Source organism: Moschus berezovskii, chromosome 28 (assembly GCF_049115385.1).
Source record: "Moschus berezovskii isolate FMDL1 chromosome 28, NW_MosBer_1.0, whole genome shotgun sequence".
NCBI lineage: Eukaryota > Metazoa > Chordata > Mammalia > Artiodactyla > Moschidae > Moschus > Moschus berezovskii.
This window is the reverse complement of record NC_142487.1, coordinates 26,503,044-26,522,109: the sequence shown is the minus strand read 5'-3', so window position 1 is coordinate 26,522,109 and position 19,066 is coordinate 26,503,044. Positions and strand designations below refer to the sequence as shown.

The 19,066-nt window shown below is 51.6% G+C and overlaps 1 protein-coding gene across 11 annotated transcripts in view; it reads right to left on the bottom strand.

Annotated features, from left to right (window-relative positions):
* ZNF532 (zinc finger protein 532) overlaps positions 1 to 19,066 on the bottom strand; it is a 109,363-nt gene that overhangs the window by 58,155 nt on the left and 32,142 nt on the right. For 10 of the 11 annotated variants that reach the window (XR_008684724.2, XM_055417450.2, XM_055417452.2 and 7 more), the window contains one exon: positions 274 to 2,621. Coding sequence is in view for 10 of the 11 variants with exons in the window: in XM_055417450.2 (XP_055273425.1) it covers positions 274 to 2,621 (2,348 nt within the window). In the remaining variant the exon portion in view is untranslated. Of the gene's footprint in view, positions 1 to 273; positions 2,622 to 8,331; positions 8,462 to 19,066 lie in introns of all 11 variants that reach the window. The other variant, XM_055417456.2, reaches the window with a different exon arrangement.

Here is a 19,066-nt window from a genome sequence, read left to right as displayed (position 1 = left end):
GACGGCCTCTACCTGCCCTAAATCTGAGACGCTGCAGCTCAACGAGTACAGGATTCTCTCAGTCTGAAAGAATCCTCCTCCCCCACACTGACTCCTACGGGGGATTTACATTTGAACGTTACTCCATGAAAACAATCCTCACGTGCCTGTGGACACGTACACACGTACACTCACAGCCAGCCCCCCACCTAGCTGAGCTTCCGCCCTGAAATCAGCGGCTCACATCTACTACAGATTCATCACCGAAACACCGAAATGCAAATGATACTCTACTTGTCCGCTCGTATCCGCAGCCTGCTGGAAATGGGTGGCCAGCGACGTCTCGTCCTGGAAGACTTCGTTACACTCCAAACACTTGAGGCTGTGCCTGCAGAGCTTGGAGGGGTCTTCATCCAGGGGCATGGCGGGGGTGATGGGCGTGCTGGAAGGGGCTGATATGACCGTCCCGGTGATGCCAGGCTGGATTTTGGTGACCGTGTGCGCGCCGGCTGCGGCAGAGCTCGGGAGGCTGGACGACGAGGCGGGGGTATTGCTTGCCGGGGAAACGATCATCTGGTCGGCCGGCACCGGCTTCAGGATCAAGTGCGAGCACTGCATGACCACGCCCCGCTCCTTGTGCCCGCGGGCGTGCGACAGCAGGCTGCACTTGTTGTAGAACACCAGGTTCCTGGCGCAGTGGTTGCAGGTGACTTCGATGCGCACGCTGCGCCTATCATAGTGCTGGCTCAGGCTCTTCTCCAGGGCGAAGGAGTCCCCGCACTCCAAGCACTTGTAGCCGCGGGTCGGTAAGGTGATGCCCGCGTTGGCAGGGGGGCTGAGATTGGGGACGTAAACTGGAACGGGGTTGACGCTGCTCAGCACCTTGTTGAAAGCCTCCACCACGGAGCTCTGCAGGGAGGACACCACCTGCACCCTCGACACCTTCTTGGGCGGCTGCGAGGCTGCGGCGCTGATTATTGCCTGCTTGATCTGCTGCTGAGGTTTGGTGAGCACCTGGCGGAGCTCGGAGGTGGCCTGGGCGCCCTGAGGCAGAAGGTTGAGGTTGGTGAGGTGCACAGTCTTTGGCACGAGTTTGGCGTTGGCCAGGCTGGAGGCCGGCACCACCACGGTCTGCTGCTGGATGGCGTTGGCGGCTTTGATGATGGCGCTGCTGGCGCTCTGCACGGAGGCGGCGGAGATGACCGTGGCCTTGACCGTCGTGTTGTTGGCCAGCTTCAGGTTGATGACTTGCGAGCCGGCCGTCTTCACGGCCGACACCGGGAGGAAGGCGGTCGCCACGGGCTTGATGGTGACCTGCTTGGGGGTCAGCTCGGCGGGCGCCACGGCATTGGCGACCACCGCGGACTGCAGGGGCGCCCGGGGCGGGGAGGCGAGCACGGCGGCCGGGGCGGGGGACGACAGGAGTGACGTCACCGAGGCCACCACGGGCCCCGCCTGCTCCGAGGGCTTCCTGCCTGCCTCGAGGTCCACCTCGGGCAGCACGCGCGTCACCGTCCTCTTGATCTCCCCGGAAGACGTCTTGATGGTCTTGATGCGGACTTTGGGGATTGCTGGTGTCGACCCCGCGGGGGAGGCTGGCGACCCCTTGCTACTGTTTTCGCTGGAAACGCTCCGGGGACTGTCCGGCTGCTTAAGGGACGCTTTCTTCGTCCCGTCGATGAGGCTCTGGGGTTCGGGAGACTTCTCAGTGGCTCGAGGGCTGTCGTTGACATCCTTCGGTAACGGAGAGGACTCCCGGGAGTTGGTCGCCGGCTCTTTAGAGGAGTCGGAGGCAGCCTTTTTCGCGCTGAGCGCCGCGATGGCGGCGATGCAGGAAGAGAGCTTGGAGGACGGCTTGGTCCGCGATGGCGCCTGGCCACCGAGGCCAGCGTCGCTCTTCTCGGAGCCCAGCTTCCCCTCGTGGACCCTGTTCTCCAGCACCTTTTCAGAGCTCTCCTTCAGCTTGTCCTCCATCTTTCTGACTTTGAAAGGTTCGTAAACGCTGAGGTTTAGAGAATTTGTCTCCGTCTCCCTCTTGACAACTTTGCTTTTCTCCGGGACGCCGGCCTTGCTTACACCGTCTCCCCCGAGCGTCTTCAGCTTCTCGTAGTCCTGCTGGGGGCCCGAGCCCGCCAGCACGTTTGCCCTGAAGCCTGCACGCGGGTCCTCCTTGTCCGGGGGGTCGTCCACCTCTATCTTCTCGTCGTCATCAAACTCCTCCGCGCTGGAGATGGGGCTGAACTGGCTGAAGGCCGAGTCCTTTAAGGTCACCTCTGAGGTAGGCACGTCTCCCTTCAGGGACTTCGACCCTTCCTTGCTGTACGTGTCGAGAGAGGAGGCTGTGAGGAAGCCGTTGTGCAGGCCGTTGCCGGGGGGGTTGTGGCCCTCCTTCTCGGCGCCGTCCGAGGAGTCGATGCTGCGGACGTTCTTCACGATGACACTGACGCCCACGTCCGAGGAGGACGGCGCGTGCGAGTCGTCGTCCGCCTGGGCGCCCTGCTTGATGTGGCTCTCCTGGTCGTCGTGTGCAGACTCGATGGCTGCTTTGGGGTCGACCATGTCGGGGATGTCAAACGCTGCCAGCAGGTCGTCAAAGTCGGGGGTCTTCATATCCCCCATGGTCATGAATTGGATCAGGTGTTCTGTGAAACGAACAGAAAAACAATTCCGTCAGCAACGCCCCACTCAAACGTCCCTGTAGGATTCACACCCACACGGGGATGACCAGCAGTGAAACGGCAAGTCGCCATGTGCCCGTATCATAAAGTCGGGACACCGAGCCAAGGTGGATGAGCATCCCAAGAACAGGTATAAACTGATCGTTACCACTCTGAAGCAATTCCTCCAAAATGCTGTGCAGCACAGCCAGCGTGGAGCCTCCCTAACAAGCAGATCAAAACTATTAAACCACGAAGAACGGGCTCTGGGCTAACAACCAGGAAATACTGTTCATCGCTGGATTCGTCTCCTTGTTTTCACAAAAATCTACTTTCAAATGTATTTTGACCTTGACAGCATTTCATTCTACAGGCAAAATTATCCCTAATATAGTCACTGTCAGATCTCGGGTATCACATTAAAAGAAACACAGGTCAAAAAAACCAATTACAGATTTCAATTCATCCACAGAAGTGAGCATCCCAAGCCAGCATAGGCCTTCTATGCTAATCAAGTTCCATCTGAGATTTTTAAAAACTCCCCAAGGAGCTTTCTATCAGTTTTCATTTAATCCTAATTCTCCCCATGATGGTAGGGGAAAAAGAATACTCTCCCACCAGAAAGTCTAGTGTCCCTTCCAGCTTACTCCCTAGTCCGGTGGTTTTGCTGGTTAACATCTGTTTCCTAATCACCACTCAGTCAACACGTCATGCAAGTGGCCATGGCAGCTGACTGAGAAAGGTCCTCCATGGAACCACTCCCAGCATGGGGCAACATGGACCCAAGGGCGGGACAGAGCCCAGGGGAAGGAGGCCCTCTCTTCTGCAGCCAGGCTAGGTCAGGGTGGCCAACAGGCTGTAAACAAGTGCTTCCATTAATCCCACAGAGCCCTGGGTGATAGGAGGGTGCTGCTGCTGCTGCTGCTAAGTCACTTCAGTCGTGTCCAACTCTGTGTGACCCCATAGATGGCGGCCCATCAGGCTTCCCAGTCCCTGGGATTCTCCAGGCAAGAACACTGGAGTGGGTTGCCATTTCCTTCTCCAATGTGTGAAAGTGAAAAGGGAAAGTGAAGTCGCTCAATCATGTCTGACTCGTAGTGACCCCATGGACTGCAGCCTACCAGGCTCCTCCGTCCATGGGATTTTCTAGGCAAGAGGACTAGAGTGGCTTGCCATCGCCTTCTCCGATAGGAGGGTGCAGGGATAACTAACAGAGGCGCGTGTGCACTCAGTCGTGTCCAACTCTCTACAACCCCGGGGACTGTGGCCCGCCAGGCTCCTCTGTCCGTGGGGCTTCCCAGGCTAGAATACTGCGGTGGGTTGCCATGCCCTCCCCCAGGGGGATCTTCCCGACCCAGGGATCGAACCCGAATCTCATATCTCATGCATTAGCAGGCGGGTTCTTTACCACCAGCACCACCCGGGAAGCGCCCAATTACAGAGGAAGGATATTTAAACACACAAACTGCTTGGGGTGTCTTGACAAGGAGCCCTTCTACTACTGGGGGTCTGCTCTTCCTCCTCCCTGAACCCTCGGAGCATCCCATCTTCTGAAGCTCTATTTTCTGTACGCCCAGTGGGTACTGGTCTCTTCTTGCCTACTTGGCCTTTCAGCTGCCGAGAGACGGGCAACGTCTCACTCGCCTTTGCACCATAAACGCCAGGAAACCAAGAGGACCCATGGGTGGGAACACAGGAGGTGCAACAGGGACAGGCCTCGACCCCGGCGCTGTGAGCCTCGGGCAGTGAGGGCACCTCCCTGGGGCTGCTCCTTCCATCCGGCCGGAGGTCAGCCGCCAGGAAGGAGGGAAGCAGGGTCAGGGCGGAGGAGAAGAGACTGCAGAGGAGGGGGAGGGGAGGGAGAGAAGGAAACGGGAGAGAGGAGGGGAAAGCGGGCTCCAGCAGTGCTCAGCCCGGAAGAGACGAGGGTCAGGCCGGGCTTCAGGCAACTCTGGTTTTCTTTAAGATTCTTCTGATGTGGACCATTTTTTAAGATTTTATTAACATCGTTACAATATTGTCTTTTATTTTTTGGCCAGGAGGCATGTGGGATCTTAGCACCTTGACCGGGGAATCGAACCTGTACCCCCTGCATTGGAAGGCTAAGACGTAACCGATGGACCACCAGGGAAGAGCCTTCAGGCAACTTTCAACATAGGAATCAGCCTCAGCCATCTGTAGACACCTAGACTCTCCTGGTGGAGAAGGCAATGGCACCCCACTCCAGCACTCTTGCCTGGAGAATCCCATGGACGGGGGAGCCTGGTGGGCTGCAGTCCATGGGGTCACTAAGAGTCGGACACGACTGAGCAACTTCACTTTCACTTTTCAATTTCATGCATTGGAGATGGCAACCCACTCCAGTATTCCTGCCTGGAGAATCCCATGGACAGAGGAGCCTCGTGGGCTGCCGTCTATGGGATCACACAGAGTCAGACACGACTCAAGCAACTTAGCAGCAGCAGCAGCAGACTCTCCCGGGGCTTCCTAGGTGGAGCTAGTGGTAAAGAATCCTCCTGCCGATGCAAGAGATGCAAGAGACACAGGTTCTGTCTCTGGGATCAGGAAGATCCCCTGGAGGAGGAAACGGCAACCCACTTCAGGGTTCAAGCCTGGAGAATCCCATGGACAGCGGAGCCTGGTGGGCTACCATCCATAGGATCGCAAAGAGTCAGACATGACTAAAGCGACTTAACACAGCAAAACACACAGAGAGAGGAGCCCACGAACAAGAACAGATGAAAGATGTTAAAGAAAAAAAAAGAAAAAGAACGGCTATTTCCCTGTCAATATTTACTGTGTTGTTCCTCTTTTATATTTGCTTTATATCAATGAGACACTGACTGACATTTTTTACTAAAGTATTTAATGATTTTTTTCTAATATAATCTGTAAAAAAAAAATCATGCATTCCTAATAAAAAATAACTATACAAGGATCACAGCAGAATCTCTACTCAGGCAACAATACACATACCCGTGAAAATTCACATTAACCATAAATCCATCATCAGGTGCTAAGACACCCTCAGCAATATTCACTCACTCTGGGACCCATCCAAACGCTTCACATAGAATTTGCTGGGAACAGCTACTATTGAAAATGAAATAAACACTTAGGGTTCAATAGGAGCTGCGGAATAAATCTCTTTCCGCTCACTTATGTCTCAGAAGCCGCACATGCTTCTCTCTAGATGGTCTTGCTCAGCCCGGAGAGAACACTCTGAGCCTCTTCTCTCACAGATGGACAGATGGGCGCCTACAGAACCAGGCAGGGAACAATGAACCCCACCCACCCACCCCCCATCTTCCAGGCAGATGATGACATGAAAACATCTACAAGAAGTCAGCTCTAACAAGGACGTCTGATATTATCATTTTCTTTTTCAAATGAACTTGAACTGCAAAATATGGGGAGTGAAAAACCCATCTGTCAGACAATAAATCCACTTAAGAGTCCACCCACTTAGGAGTGATCCCTGAATGTCACCACTTGTATTTTTAAGCATCATTTTGCCTTTATAAATGTAACAGTCACAATGAGACCACCATTTGTGAAGCATCTCTGTGGTCTGTCTTCACCAGCCATGATGATCCACGTTTGCACATCAGTTTCGAGAGAATTCCAGACACAGACTCATGAACCACCCCCAAGTCCCGATTTGAGCTGAATGGGGCTACATGCCACCGTTTATCTGGAGCTGGGACCCAGGCTCTGGAAGTCCCCGGTGGTGGCTCAGCTCCACCCAAGGCCCTCCAAACTTCCTTTACAGCTACACGGGATTCATGTCATTTGCCTTCTCTTCATGGTTTGTTTCGGTGAGTAAAAGACGTTATCCGGTTTCACACTGTTTGTCCCAGAGGGCAGTTGGTTCAGGAACAAAAAGAACAAAAGAACAAATACTCAGTGGGTGGGTGGACCAGAACACACGACCACAAGAAAAAAAAAAAAAAAAGGAGGTCACCGCGTGAAACAAAACGTCAGCGCGGCCGGCAAGGAATGGGCACCTGGAAGAGTGACACGCGACTCCACGGGCCCCTCCTGTGCACACACGGCAGGCGCCGCCCGGCACACGGAGACTCACACGTGGCAGCCACACCAGCAGCAAGTCTCCCTGTTGACAGCAGGATGTCGCCCCCCGCACGGCCTGCTATCTTTCCCATCTGCGCCACTAAAAGAGCGAGATTACAAAAGCAGAAACGTTACTTTGCCAACAAGGGCCTGTGTAGTCAAAGCTATGGTTTTTCCAGTGGTCGTGCATGGATGTGAGAGTTGGACTGTGAAGAGAGCTGATTGCCAAAGAACTGATGCTTTTGAACTGTGGTACTGGAGAAGACTCTTGAGAGTCCCTTGTACTGCAAGGAGATCCAACCAGTCCATTCTAAAGGAGATCAGCCCTGGGTGTTCATTGGGAGGACTAATGCTAAAGCTGAAACTGCAATACTTTGGCCACCTCATGCGACGAGCTGACTCACTGGAAAAGACTCTGATGTTGGGAAAGGTTGGGGGTGGGAGGAGAAGGGGACGACAGAGAATGAGATGGCTGGATGGCATCACCGACTCTGTGGACATGAGTCTGAGTGAACTCCGGGAGTTGGTGATGGACAGGGAGGCCTGGCATGCTGTGATTCATGGGGTCGCGGAGAGTCGGACACGACTGAGCGACTGAACTGAACTGAACTGAAGGTGTCCATATGCTCTCTCTAAGGAAGAAGATGAACCTTTGGGGATGAAGTACTGGGACACTGGAGGTAAGAGTGAATTAGCAGTGGTTTAAAACCATAAGAGTCAGCTCTCCTGGGTCCCCAGAAAGAATCCAGGCTGTAAAGTGAAAATGCAGGGTGGACGCTGGAAGTACATTGTCCCATCTGAAACCTGAGCCCTTGGCGGCGGTGAGCTCAGCTCTCTCCGGCTGTATCATCAATGTCACGAACACCGCTCTCTGTAACTTCACACGTCTCTTTTGGTTTATAGAAATGTTTTTCATGCCCACAATCACTGTCCTATTACCCTCGCCCATCCCACATTCTGGAAGGCAAGAGCCAATTTTCCACCAGCGGGGGGGCGGGGCGCGAAGAAGGCTTTAACTCCTGTCTCATTTCTCAGTTCTATGAAGTACAAAGAGACTTGTTTATGTTTGAAAGCTTCCTTCCTGCAATTCCTGAGTACTGTTTTAAAAATAGATTCTTTTGCTTAAAAAACATTTGCAAAAATTAATCTGTCTTCTTTTTAAAAAGATAAAAGCATCTCATGTGCTCTTTCCAACACCTCAACAGCTTGACTTTCAAACAGAATTAGGTTCAGTTATTGCAACAAAAGTCTTTCATTTCATTCCATTTATACCCTGTGAAATACAGCTTCCTTCAAAGGCACTAACTGCCTTTTAATTTAGAACTAAACCCCACATAAATAACACAGAATTCACTAACTGCATTTGTGCTTAATGGAGAGTGACCTTTCACCTTGAAAATGTCTGTGGAAAGATGCGAGGCCTGTTTCTAAAAAAGGAAAAGGAAAGCGCTCGTCTGTCACGTGGCCACTCTAGTTCCTCCTATGACACAGACATCACACTTCCTTTCCTACCAAAGTCGCTTAAAATTACAGTAAGCTATTTTATCTTTGTTGGCGAAAAGTCAAAAGTTTATCAAATCAAAAGAAAAATTTAAAGAAAAACCTATTCACGCCTTAATCATACCTCTTATGCTTTGCAATAAAAAAATTCAAGAAGCCATTTGCCAGTGTCCAACTACAGGGTGACGGCTTAGAAAGCTCAGGTGTCATGTAACCACTGAATCCAACTTCAAACAATCCCCAGATACATACACCTGCAAAACGAATATGCAGAAGTCAATCTGGTGGACAGCACGTCGGCTTCCCTGTGTAAATGCAGAAACTAAGCTTCTTTCATGAAAATCAATCAAATGCTAAGTCATAATAATCCTAAAGAAAACCAAAGTCTGCAGACCGACCCAACAATATTCCACAAACTTTTCAAAGAATAGCTATAGAGTAATACAAGACTGCCATCGTTTTGGGGAGCTCCACTTGCCACTATTTCCTGGCATTTCTCTGGCCATCGAAGTGCTTTTCAAAGAAATAATTCAACAGGTGCACGGATCTGACTCTCATTTCTAAACTTCTGATCTTTCCTTCAAATATACGAAGCTCTTATAATGCACATTATACAGTGCGTGACATCTAATTTGTTCTTCGTGGAACGTGATCTAAGCAGGTTTCCTGTGTTTTCAAAGAAATAAGCAAGGGTTGGTTTCTCCTGACCTTCTGCCTCCCAACCCCTCCCTGCCTTCCCCCTCACACAAGGACACACCCTGGGCTCCTCCTCCATCCCCAGCCCTTTTCCATCAACGGCATTTTTATGGCCAAAGTTATCACGGTAACTCTTCAACTACAAACGAGAGAAAAAAATCGCATTTCTTGTCCCCCAAGCGACCATTTTCCTTGTATCTCACTTCAATCTGAACTGCTTATCAGGGCAAAAATACTTTCTCATGGCAATTCCACCCCAAACATTAAGCAGGTTCAGTTACACAAACGTGCCTCATGTTTTTTCACTCACTTTCCCTAAACCAGCTGGAAACAGACGCCAGTTTGTGGAGTTGAAAATAAACATCAACAATAAAACACCCAACCGGCTCCTTCTCTGCCCCAGTACTTCTCCTGAGGAAAGGGTGGGGACGGACGAGGAGACTGGACCGCAAAACCTGGCGGACGCTCCTCTCCTCACACACACGCACACGGGCCTCACACACACGCACACGGGCCTCACAGACACGCACACACACAGGCCTCACACACACACGGGCTTCACACACACGCACACGGGCCTCACAGACACGCACACACATGGGCCTCACACACACACGGGCTTCACACACACACACGGGCTTCACACACACACGCACACGGGCCTCACACACACACACACGGGCCTCACACACACGCACACGGGCTTCACACACACACGCACACGGGCCTCACACACGCACACGGGCCTCACACACATGCACACACACGGGCCTCACACACACGCACACGGGCTTCACACACACACACGGGCTTCACACACACACACGGGCCTCACACACACGCACACGGGCCTCACACACACACACGGGCCTCACACAGGCACACGGGCCTCACACACACGGGCCTCACACACACGCACACGGGCCTCACACACACGCACACACATGCACACACATGGGCCTCATGCACACACACGCACACGGGCTTCACAGACACGCACACACACGGGCCTCATAGACACACACACACACGGGCTTCACAGACACGCACACACACGGGCCTCACAGACACACACGCACACGGGCCTCACACACACGCACACGGGCCTCACACACACACACGCACACGGGCCTCACACACGCACATGGGCCTCACACAGGCACATGGGCCTCACACAGGCACACGGGCTTCACACACGCACACGGGCCTCATGCACACACACGCACACGGGCCTCACACACACACACGCACACGGGCCTCACACACACACACGGGCCTCACACACGCACACGGGCCTCATGCACACAGACGCACACGGGCTTCACAGACACGCACACACACGGGCCTCATAGACACACACGCACACGGGCCTCACACACACGCACAAGGGCCTCACACACACACGCACACGGGCCTCATAGACACGCACATGGGCCTCATACACGCACACGGGCTTCACACACACGCACACGGGCTTCACACACACGCACACGGGCCTCACACACACGCACACGGCCTCACACACACACACGGGCTTCACACACACGCACACACACGGGCCTCACACACACACACGCACACGGGCCTCACACACACGCACACGGCCTCACACACACGCACGGCCTCTCACACACACACACACACGGGCCTCACACACACAAACATGGGCCTCACACACGCACACACACGGGCCTCATACACACGCACACGGGCCTCACACACGCACACGGGCCTCACACACACACACACACACACACGGCCTCACACACACACACACACGGGCCTCACACACACACACAGGCTTCACACACACACACACACAGGCTTCACATACACACATGGGCTTCACGCACACACACGCACGCACACGGGCTTACATACGCACGTGGGTTTACACACACACATGGGCTTCACACACACACACGGGCTTCACACACACACATGCACACAGGCTTCACACACACATATGGGCCTCACACACACACGGGCTTTGTACACACACATACACAGGCTTCACACACACACAGAGGTTTCCCACACACACCCCCCAGGTGGCAGTTGTGGTAAAGCACCTGCCTGCCAATGCAGGAGACAACAGATGCGGGTTCAATCCCTGGGTCAGGAAGATCCCCTGGAAGAGGGCATGGCAACCCACTCTAGAATTCTTGGATGGAAAATCCCACGGATAGAGGAGCCTGGTAGGCTACAGTCCATGGGGTCACAAAGAGTCAGACATGACTGAAGTAACTTAAAGACACACACACACGAATGGCTACATGTGCATAGCTTAGAGGGGGAAAAAAATAAGCAACAATAAATGGAGCTATTAAATCTTTTAAGTGCATGCCATTTGGAGGCCCCACCCAAGTACAAGAATGTCCCAGAGAAGAGCTCCCTTTACCTCCATCACTCCACCCGTGTCAGGCCCTGGGTGGGTCTGAACAGAAAGTCAGGGCCCCGCCAGCTCTACCGTCTCTCAAGCGGTATCAATGCTGACACATGGGTATTCTAGCCAACGCAGCGTTTTCTTCTTCACGTACCTGCACGATACCTATATAGTACTAGAGTTATAGGTACTATAACACTGTACCTATTATTCCTGATTTGAAAAACAGCCGATGTGAAAGTTCAAACTGCTTCTGGAACACGAACAGAGGCACTTCATCGTGCCATGACTCTGGGAAAGACAAGAGTAAGCCCAGCCTGCCCCAGCCCAAGGTGGTCCTTCACTTCGCCCCCCCAGGCTCCGCCCATGAGGCCCTTCCCTGCCCTCCTCCCGGCACCTGCCTCCCCAGCCCCTCGGGAACAGAAAGGAACGGTCCCCACCAACCTCAGCCTTTGCCAGAAGCTCCTCTCACCAACTCCTGGCCTACTTCTGGCATCGCTCCCCCCAACGCCAAGCACTCACGGGTCAAATGGGGACTCTGCAGGAAGAAGTCGCTCTGCAGCTGCCGGGGGACCTCGGGGGCAGACGGCACTCGCTCAGGGGAGGGCTGTGCCTGCTCCGGGGAAGACCGCGCTCGCTCCGGGGAAGACCGCGCTCGCTCCGGGGAAGACCGTGCTCGCTCCGGGGAGCACTCTGGCAGACCCCTGCTCCTCTCCCCCCAGAGCGCTCCTTGGTGTCACTCCACAGCCCTTTATTTCCCTCGTCATTAACTCCCACCCAGCCAGGGGACACAGGCCCTTCTAACCTTCCCCGGCGGCCTACTCCACGGTCAGCTTCACAGACAACAGGCAGGACCTATCCCCAGGGTCGCCTGCCTTCAGGTCCTGCCCTCTCCCGCACTGCTGGCCTTTCCAAGCAGGTCTCCATCACCAGCTTGCTGCCCGGCTCCAAGACTTTTGGCCACTTCTGTTACCCCTGCTATTGTTACTGCTGCTGTTGAATACTGGAGTGGGTTGCCATTTCCTTCTCCTGGGGATCTTCCCAGGCCAGGGGTGGAACCGTGTCTCCTGCATTAGCAGACGGATTCTTTACCACTGAGACACAAGGGAAGCCCTCTATTACTTCTACCTACCAGCTGGTGGCTCAGATGGTAAAGCCTGCAAAGCGGGAGACCTGGGTTCCATCCCCGGTGTGGGAAGAACCCCTGAAGAAGGGAAGGGTGACCCACTCCAGTATTCCTGGCTGCAGAATCCCATGGACGGAGGAGCCTGGTGGGCGACAGTCCACGGGGTCGCAAAGAGTTGGACACGACTGAGCGACTACCACACACCAGCTGAATAAACGTCCCCCAACCTCGATCTGGCAACCCGCCCCTCGTGCCCTGTCCATGGGCATGCTGCCTTCACAGCCAAGCTCTCCATCGCTGGCAAGGTCCAGTTCCACCCAGCTCCTTCCCCAACCCTTTCCACTCGCCTAAAACCACTGTTAAAAATCCGGGCTATAGGAGGAGACCCAAGGGGTGACGGAATGGCTCTGTATCTCAACTGTGGGGGTGGACACACACATCTACACCTTTTTCAAACCCAGAAAATTTTACCATGTGTAAATAAAAATTAAAGGTACCAGGAATGAGGAGAGGCCCCAAATAAAGAGACCAAGTGTAACACAGAACTAACCACGTTACAGGTGGTTCATGGGCTGCACTTCACACGCTGTGGAACAGATACCAGCTCTGAAAGACCTTGTGAGGCTTTTTACACACACACAACGCTGAAATACACTAACTCTGACATATGTATGACTTACTTTGCTGTACAGCAAAAAACACAACACCGTGACACAACTATCCTCCCTAACACAACACTGTAACACAACTATCCTCCAAGAAAAATTTTTTTAAAAAGAGCTGGCTTTTTCTACAGTGAACAGATTTCTTTCTACAGAGCAGCCTCTATTCTGCTAGTAAATACTGTAACTCTCCAAAAAGAGGGATGTTACAGCTCCCAAATTCTGATCTAAGCACAGGTCATTTTTTCCGATCCACGAACACAAACGCCTGAATGATTTCCCAAATGGCTCCACCAATTCTGTGGCTGCCATCACGCATTAGAGTTACGTTAAACCCACCCTGCCCCTCCCAGCTTTATAAATATTTACGAGCTAATGTCTAGTCGACAAAAAAGATGACTTATAATACAACGTCTACATTATTAGAAAGTTCTTTTCCTCATACGGCTTGCTTACTGGCTGTAAAAGAAGTATTTGTTCTGTGAGTGATGAATGCAGGCACCGGAGGGGGATGACGAATTTCCTCTTTACTTCTCTCTGCAGCTTCAGGAGATCTACTTACTGACCCACTTTCTTGTCATGTCACTAATAAGCAAGAGCCTACAAAACTCATCCACACAGTTCCCTAAAATAAATCGGTTTCTGGGGATGGAAACCCTCGTGAAGAGAAGCTGGAATGTCTCAGCACCAACATTCCCTGTGCTCTCTGGCATCTTTGGGTTGGAAGGTTTTCCACCTCAAAGTGGAGATGACAGCATACCCCCGCCCCAGGGCTGTGGGAGGGCTGACTGCTATTGGGTGTCTACAGGGAACCTTGTCATGACCATATGCGGTTGCTGTTACTGTATCACTTGGTTGTGTGCGACTCTTTGTGACCCCATGGATTGCATACAGCAGGCTTCTCTGTCCTTCACCATCTCCTGGAGCTTATTCAAACGCGCGTCCACTGAGTCAGTGATGCCATCCAACCATCTCATCCTCTGCCACCCCCTTCTCCTTTGCCTTCAATCTTACACCAGACAAAAAGCATAACATTCAAACACAGGGGACAGGGGCTCGGAGATTTGCAACCAACGTTGCTCCTCTTTTCATCCCACGACTGGCCCAGAGACCTGCAGGTACAATCAGAAGACCTGTGCGGCTGCGGGTTGCTCGTCACAGGGCGTCTGGTCTGAGCAGGAGAGGAAGGGGGCGAAGTGGGCAAAAGTAGGCAGTCCCCCTCTCAGCAGGGCGACTGGTACCGCAGGGCTCACGGTCAGAAATCGGGGCTTGCTGCGTCCAGCACGGAACCCACGGGCCGAGGTGTGAGCCACAGCTGGGTTTGGAATTATGAGGCCGAGGCACCAATGGCCCAGCCGCTCAGAGCCAGGGAGGGGGGCGAATAGATGCCCAGAGCAGCAGGCAGGCGCTGCCCTCCCCTGAGCCTGCCCAAGTCCTGCAGCCCCAAACCTCAGCCACACTCTGGGGCGGCGCTCCCCAGGGGCGAAGCTCCCCCCGAGCAGCAGCAAGCCTGGCAGTCACACGCGAAAGGACCCGCGGCTCTGTGCCCTGTGGAAGGCAGGCACAGGGCTGGGGTGATACCTACCTTCTCCAGACCCTCAGGACCCCCAAAAGGAAGGCACCCCACGGGAGACCCAAGGATTTTATCAAGCTACGTTTTGAGTCTCAAGTCAATAGAGCAAAATGATATAGTGACTACCAATTAATGCGATGCAGGGAACAGAAAACAATGTCTGACTCCACTTGTTTGAGACAAGAGTAAAGAGGAGTCTTCGTTTCAGTTTATGGTCCCTGCACGCTTCAAAGAAAGACACGGGCTCAGACAGGTTCTCGGACAGGGTTTCCCACGAAGGACAAATATGGAGAAGAAATCACATCCAGAAGATACAAATTTTATATTGTTCCATTTGCCTACAGTTTAATTAATCTCTTTCACTAAGTATCTGCTACCCCTGACATTCTCCACCCTCTAAGCTGCACCTTAAATTGGGAATGGTAAATGCAAACCTCAAGCTCCTGGGTCCATTTTATTTCATGTTTATTTTGCCTTGATAAAACCAAATGCTTAAATTTTAATAGGTTTTTAACTATCTCCCTAAAGTTCATGAATCTATAAAATCCAACTGTATCACCAACCAAACTCAGTCTAAATTTGTAGCCAGATTCCTATGCAGTGTTGATACTAGAAAACACACTGAAAAAATAAATATATAAGAGCAGCCTGATTGCGCATCCAAGGAGCAATTTCCTCCTGATGCAGTCTAAAAATCTGACAGCTATAAAAACCGGGTCTAGGCAAGGGTATGAAAGGTTTGATGAAAAAGAAGACATGTGGCCTGTGAAGTGAACCCAGCCCTGGGGTGGACGCCTGGGGAAGACCAAAGTGAGGGCAGGTGGCCCCGAGACCAGGGTGAGTGAGGGCGGGTGGCCCCGAGACCAGGGTTCCTGACACTGGGCTCCACTGGAAGGGACCAGCACTCCTGGGAGAAACGCCGATCTCGGCGTTGGGCAGGAAACACACAAGATGAGCCTGGAGCATTCTGCAGTGCCAGAAATTAAGGAAGTGCTCCCAAACAAGACAGAAAGAAAGAAAGAAACTGCACTGAGAGGGTTATGTTAAAGGGAAACAGAGGTGAACCAGAAGCGCTCCCAACGGCCCAAGCTGGTACAATTCGAGCATCAAAAGAAGCAATACTGGATTATAACCTGAAATACAAAATAAACTGATCAGTGGCCTGGGCGACACGAATAACTGAATAAACGGAGAAAAGCAGACAGACCTCCTGTGCAGAGAAATGCAATTAATTTAGAAGATGCCCCATCCTGATGGAGATGAGCAATCTCCCAGTCGTTCAACGACGCTCCTCCAAAAAGCACAGTATGCAAAGGGGAGAAAAAAGAGGACCTCCTCGGTGCAAAAGCCTCACAAACACGCTGGGCCAGGTGACCGAGGTCAGTATCAACAGTGGGAAGTCGTATGGAAAGTGCGTTCCCTTGCAGCCTGGACGGGAGCGGGGTTTGGCTGAGGCCCTTGTTCACCTGAAACTATCGCAACGCTGCCTGCTAACTGGCCATGAATGAATGAGTGAAAGCCGCTCAGTCGTGTCCGACTCTTTGTGACCCCGTGGACTACACAGTCCCTGGAGTTTTCCAGGCCAGGATACTGGAGTGAGTGGCCTTTCCCTTCTCCAAGGGATCTTCCCAGACCAGGGATGGAACCCAGGTCTCCTGCAGTGCAGGCAGATTCTTTACCAGCTATACCCCAATACAAAATAAAAAGCTTTTCTAAAAAAAGAAAAGTACGCTTGATGTGACAGAACCCCAGAAACACATGACCCCAGCCTAACTTCAGGAAACGCATCCGACAAATCCCATCTGAGGGACCTTCTAGAAAATACCTAGGCAGCTCGGCTCCAAACTGTCAAAGTCATAGAACACAAGGGGAGTCACAGCAAGAGGCGTCTAAGCAGACAGGATGACTAAATTCAGTGTGATCCCCGGGATGGGTTCCTGGGACGAGATGACACTGGGAAATCTAAACAAAGCATGGACTTGAGTTTTCTGTCTGTTTGTTTTGTTTTTAAAGACAGAGATAATGAATAGATAGTGGCAAGAGTAGGGGAGTATTAAAATGCAGAAGGGGGAGCTGGGACGACAAGATGGTACTTCTATCCTTTTACTTCCAAAAGAACGCCGGCAAATGGCATTACAAACAAGAAATCATTCCTAAAGTGTTTAAATAACAGCTCTGCATATGCGGAGATTAGTTTTCCATTTTATCCTCTTACCGATAAGCTGCCTCAAGGTCGGCCACTGAGTAATCAAGACGGCTTAGTGACTTTTAAACCTAAGTTTATTAGAAATAGAATTTCCTCAAGTTTTCATTCTCCATGCTTTCCTTGCACACAAAACCATGGAGATGATCATTTGCTACCACAGACGGCACCAGGCTGCAGCCGGAAATAATCAGCAGTTTACCTGGTTTCTCGTTATGCCCAAGGGGTGCGTTGGAACTACTGAAAGGCTACCGTATAAAACAGCAGCCTATATGGGGAATTCCCTCGCAATCCAGTGGTCAAGACCCTGCGTTTCCACTGTAGGGGATGTCGGTTGGATCCCTGGTCAGGGAACTAAGATCCCACGTGTCCTGTGGTACAGTCCCCCCTCCAAAAAAAAAAAAAAAATCTATAGAAATAAGCTCCTCCCAGCGATCTGGTTGTACAGGGTCACATGGAAAGAAATGAATCGTTCACCCGTCCTGCCGTCCTTCAGGCGTCTGCTAATAACGCTGGCCTTTCCTTTTTTCTGCAGTAACAATGTAACTGGGTTTTGCCATTCCAAAAGTTCACAGCTAAAATGGGAATTACTGTTTCCCTTTAAATGCTATATGCTGTATAATTTCCTAACCAAATACTAAAATCCATACATATCACCAAACCAATGTAATTAACAAGCCGCAGACAGGAAAACAAAGCAAGGTACACACTTCATTTTTAAAATATTCTGATAAAATACACGTATCGTAAAATGTACCAACTGAAACATACGTGCTTCCTCTTTACGTGAATTTCTTCTCTCTCACCAAGTCCTGTATGTTCCCCTCGGCAACGTTACACCCATCATGATCTCTGTCACTCCTCTCTCTGGGCCACACCATCTCATACCCAGAAAAACACAACACGCTGCTCTCCATGCTCTGGTTCAGAACTGCCAGATTAATCTTTCTAAAACGACATTCCCTGGTGGCTCAGTTGGTAAAGAATCTGCCTGCAATGCAGTTGATCCCTTCCTGACCCAGGGATCAAACCCCCAAGTCTCCCGCAGAATCATATGAATCGCTTCCCTCTATTAAAAATCCTCGCGTCACCTTCCACATGAAGTCCAAATTCCTTGGTCTGATACCAAAGAGCTGACCCAGGCAAAGCCTAACCACTCTCCTCCTGCAGGTCTGCAAGTACGGGGGACACACACACATCTTTCCTCCTAGGCTCATGCCATTTCTTAATCCAGAATCTCTCTCTCTCACACACATACACCCCTTCATTAGACAAAGATGAAAAACCCTTTTCTCAGGTTCTTCTGAAAGAAGACCCTCAATTTCATCTTTAAAAAGTTATGACCAACCTTGATAGTATATTAAAAAGCAGAGACATTACTTTGCCAACAAAGGTCCATCTAGTCAAGGCAATGGTTTTTCCCGTGGTCATGTATGGATGTGAGAGTTGGACTGCGAAGAAAGCTGATCACTGAAGAATCGATGCTTTTGAACTGTGGTGTTGGAGAAGACTCTTGAGAGTCCCTTGGACTGCAAGGAGATCCAACCAGTCCATTCTAAAGGAGATCGATCCTGGATGTTCATTGGAGGGACTGATGCTAAAGCTGAAACTACAATACTTTGGCCACCTCATGTGACGAGTTGACTCACTGGAAAAGACTCTGATGCTGGGAAAGGTTGGGGGCGGGAGGAGAAGGGGACGACGGAGAATGAGATGGCTGGATGGCATCACCGACTCTGTGGACATGAGTTTGAGTGAACTCCGGGAGTTGGTGATGGACAGGGAGGCCTGGCGTGCTGTGATTCATGGGGTCGCGGAGAGTCGGACACGACTGAGCGACTGAACTGAACTGAACTGAAGACTACCATAGTAAACAACATGTATGAAAAAAGTACCAAACACACAGGCATTAATGTTATTTTCTTCCTCTCTTTGTCTATTTGTTAGAATAGAAAACAAAGTAAGGAGGGGAAAAAGGAAAAACGTAGAAATGTTCTTGAGAAGAAAGTGAAGTAGTTCTGAGGTGATGATGGTTTGGAGAAAAAGGAGGAAGAGGGGCAATGCTGGGAGCCGTTCAGAGAGAAGGCTCCTTACTATATCTCATTTCATTTCAAAATGTTGGCCCCTTTCCTGGAATACATGTGCCTTCAAGTCCTGCTCTAGGGATCAGCCATTGGTGGGTCACTTGGAGTTCATACGCTGCAAGGAATGCA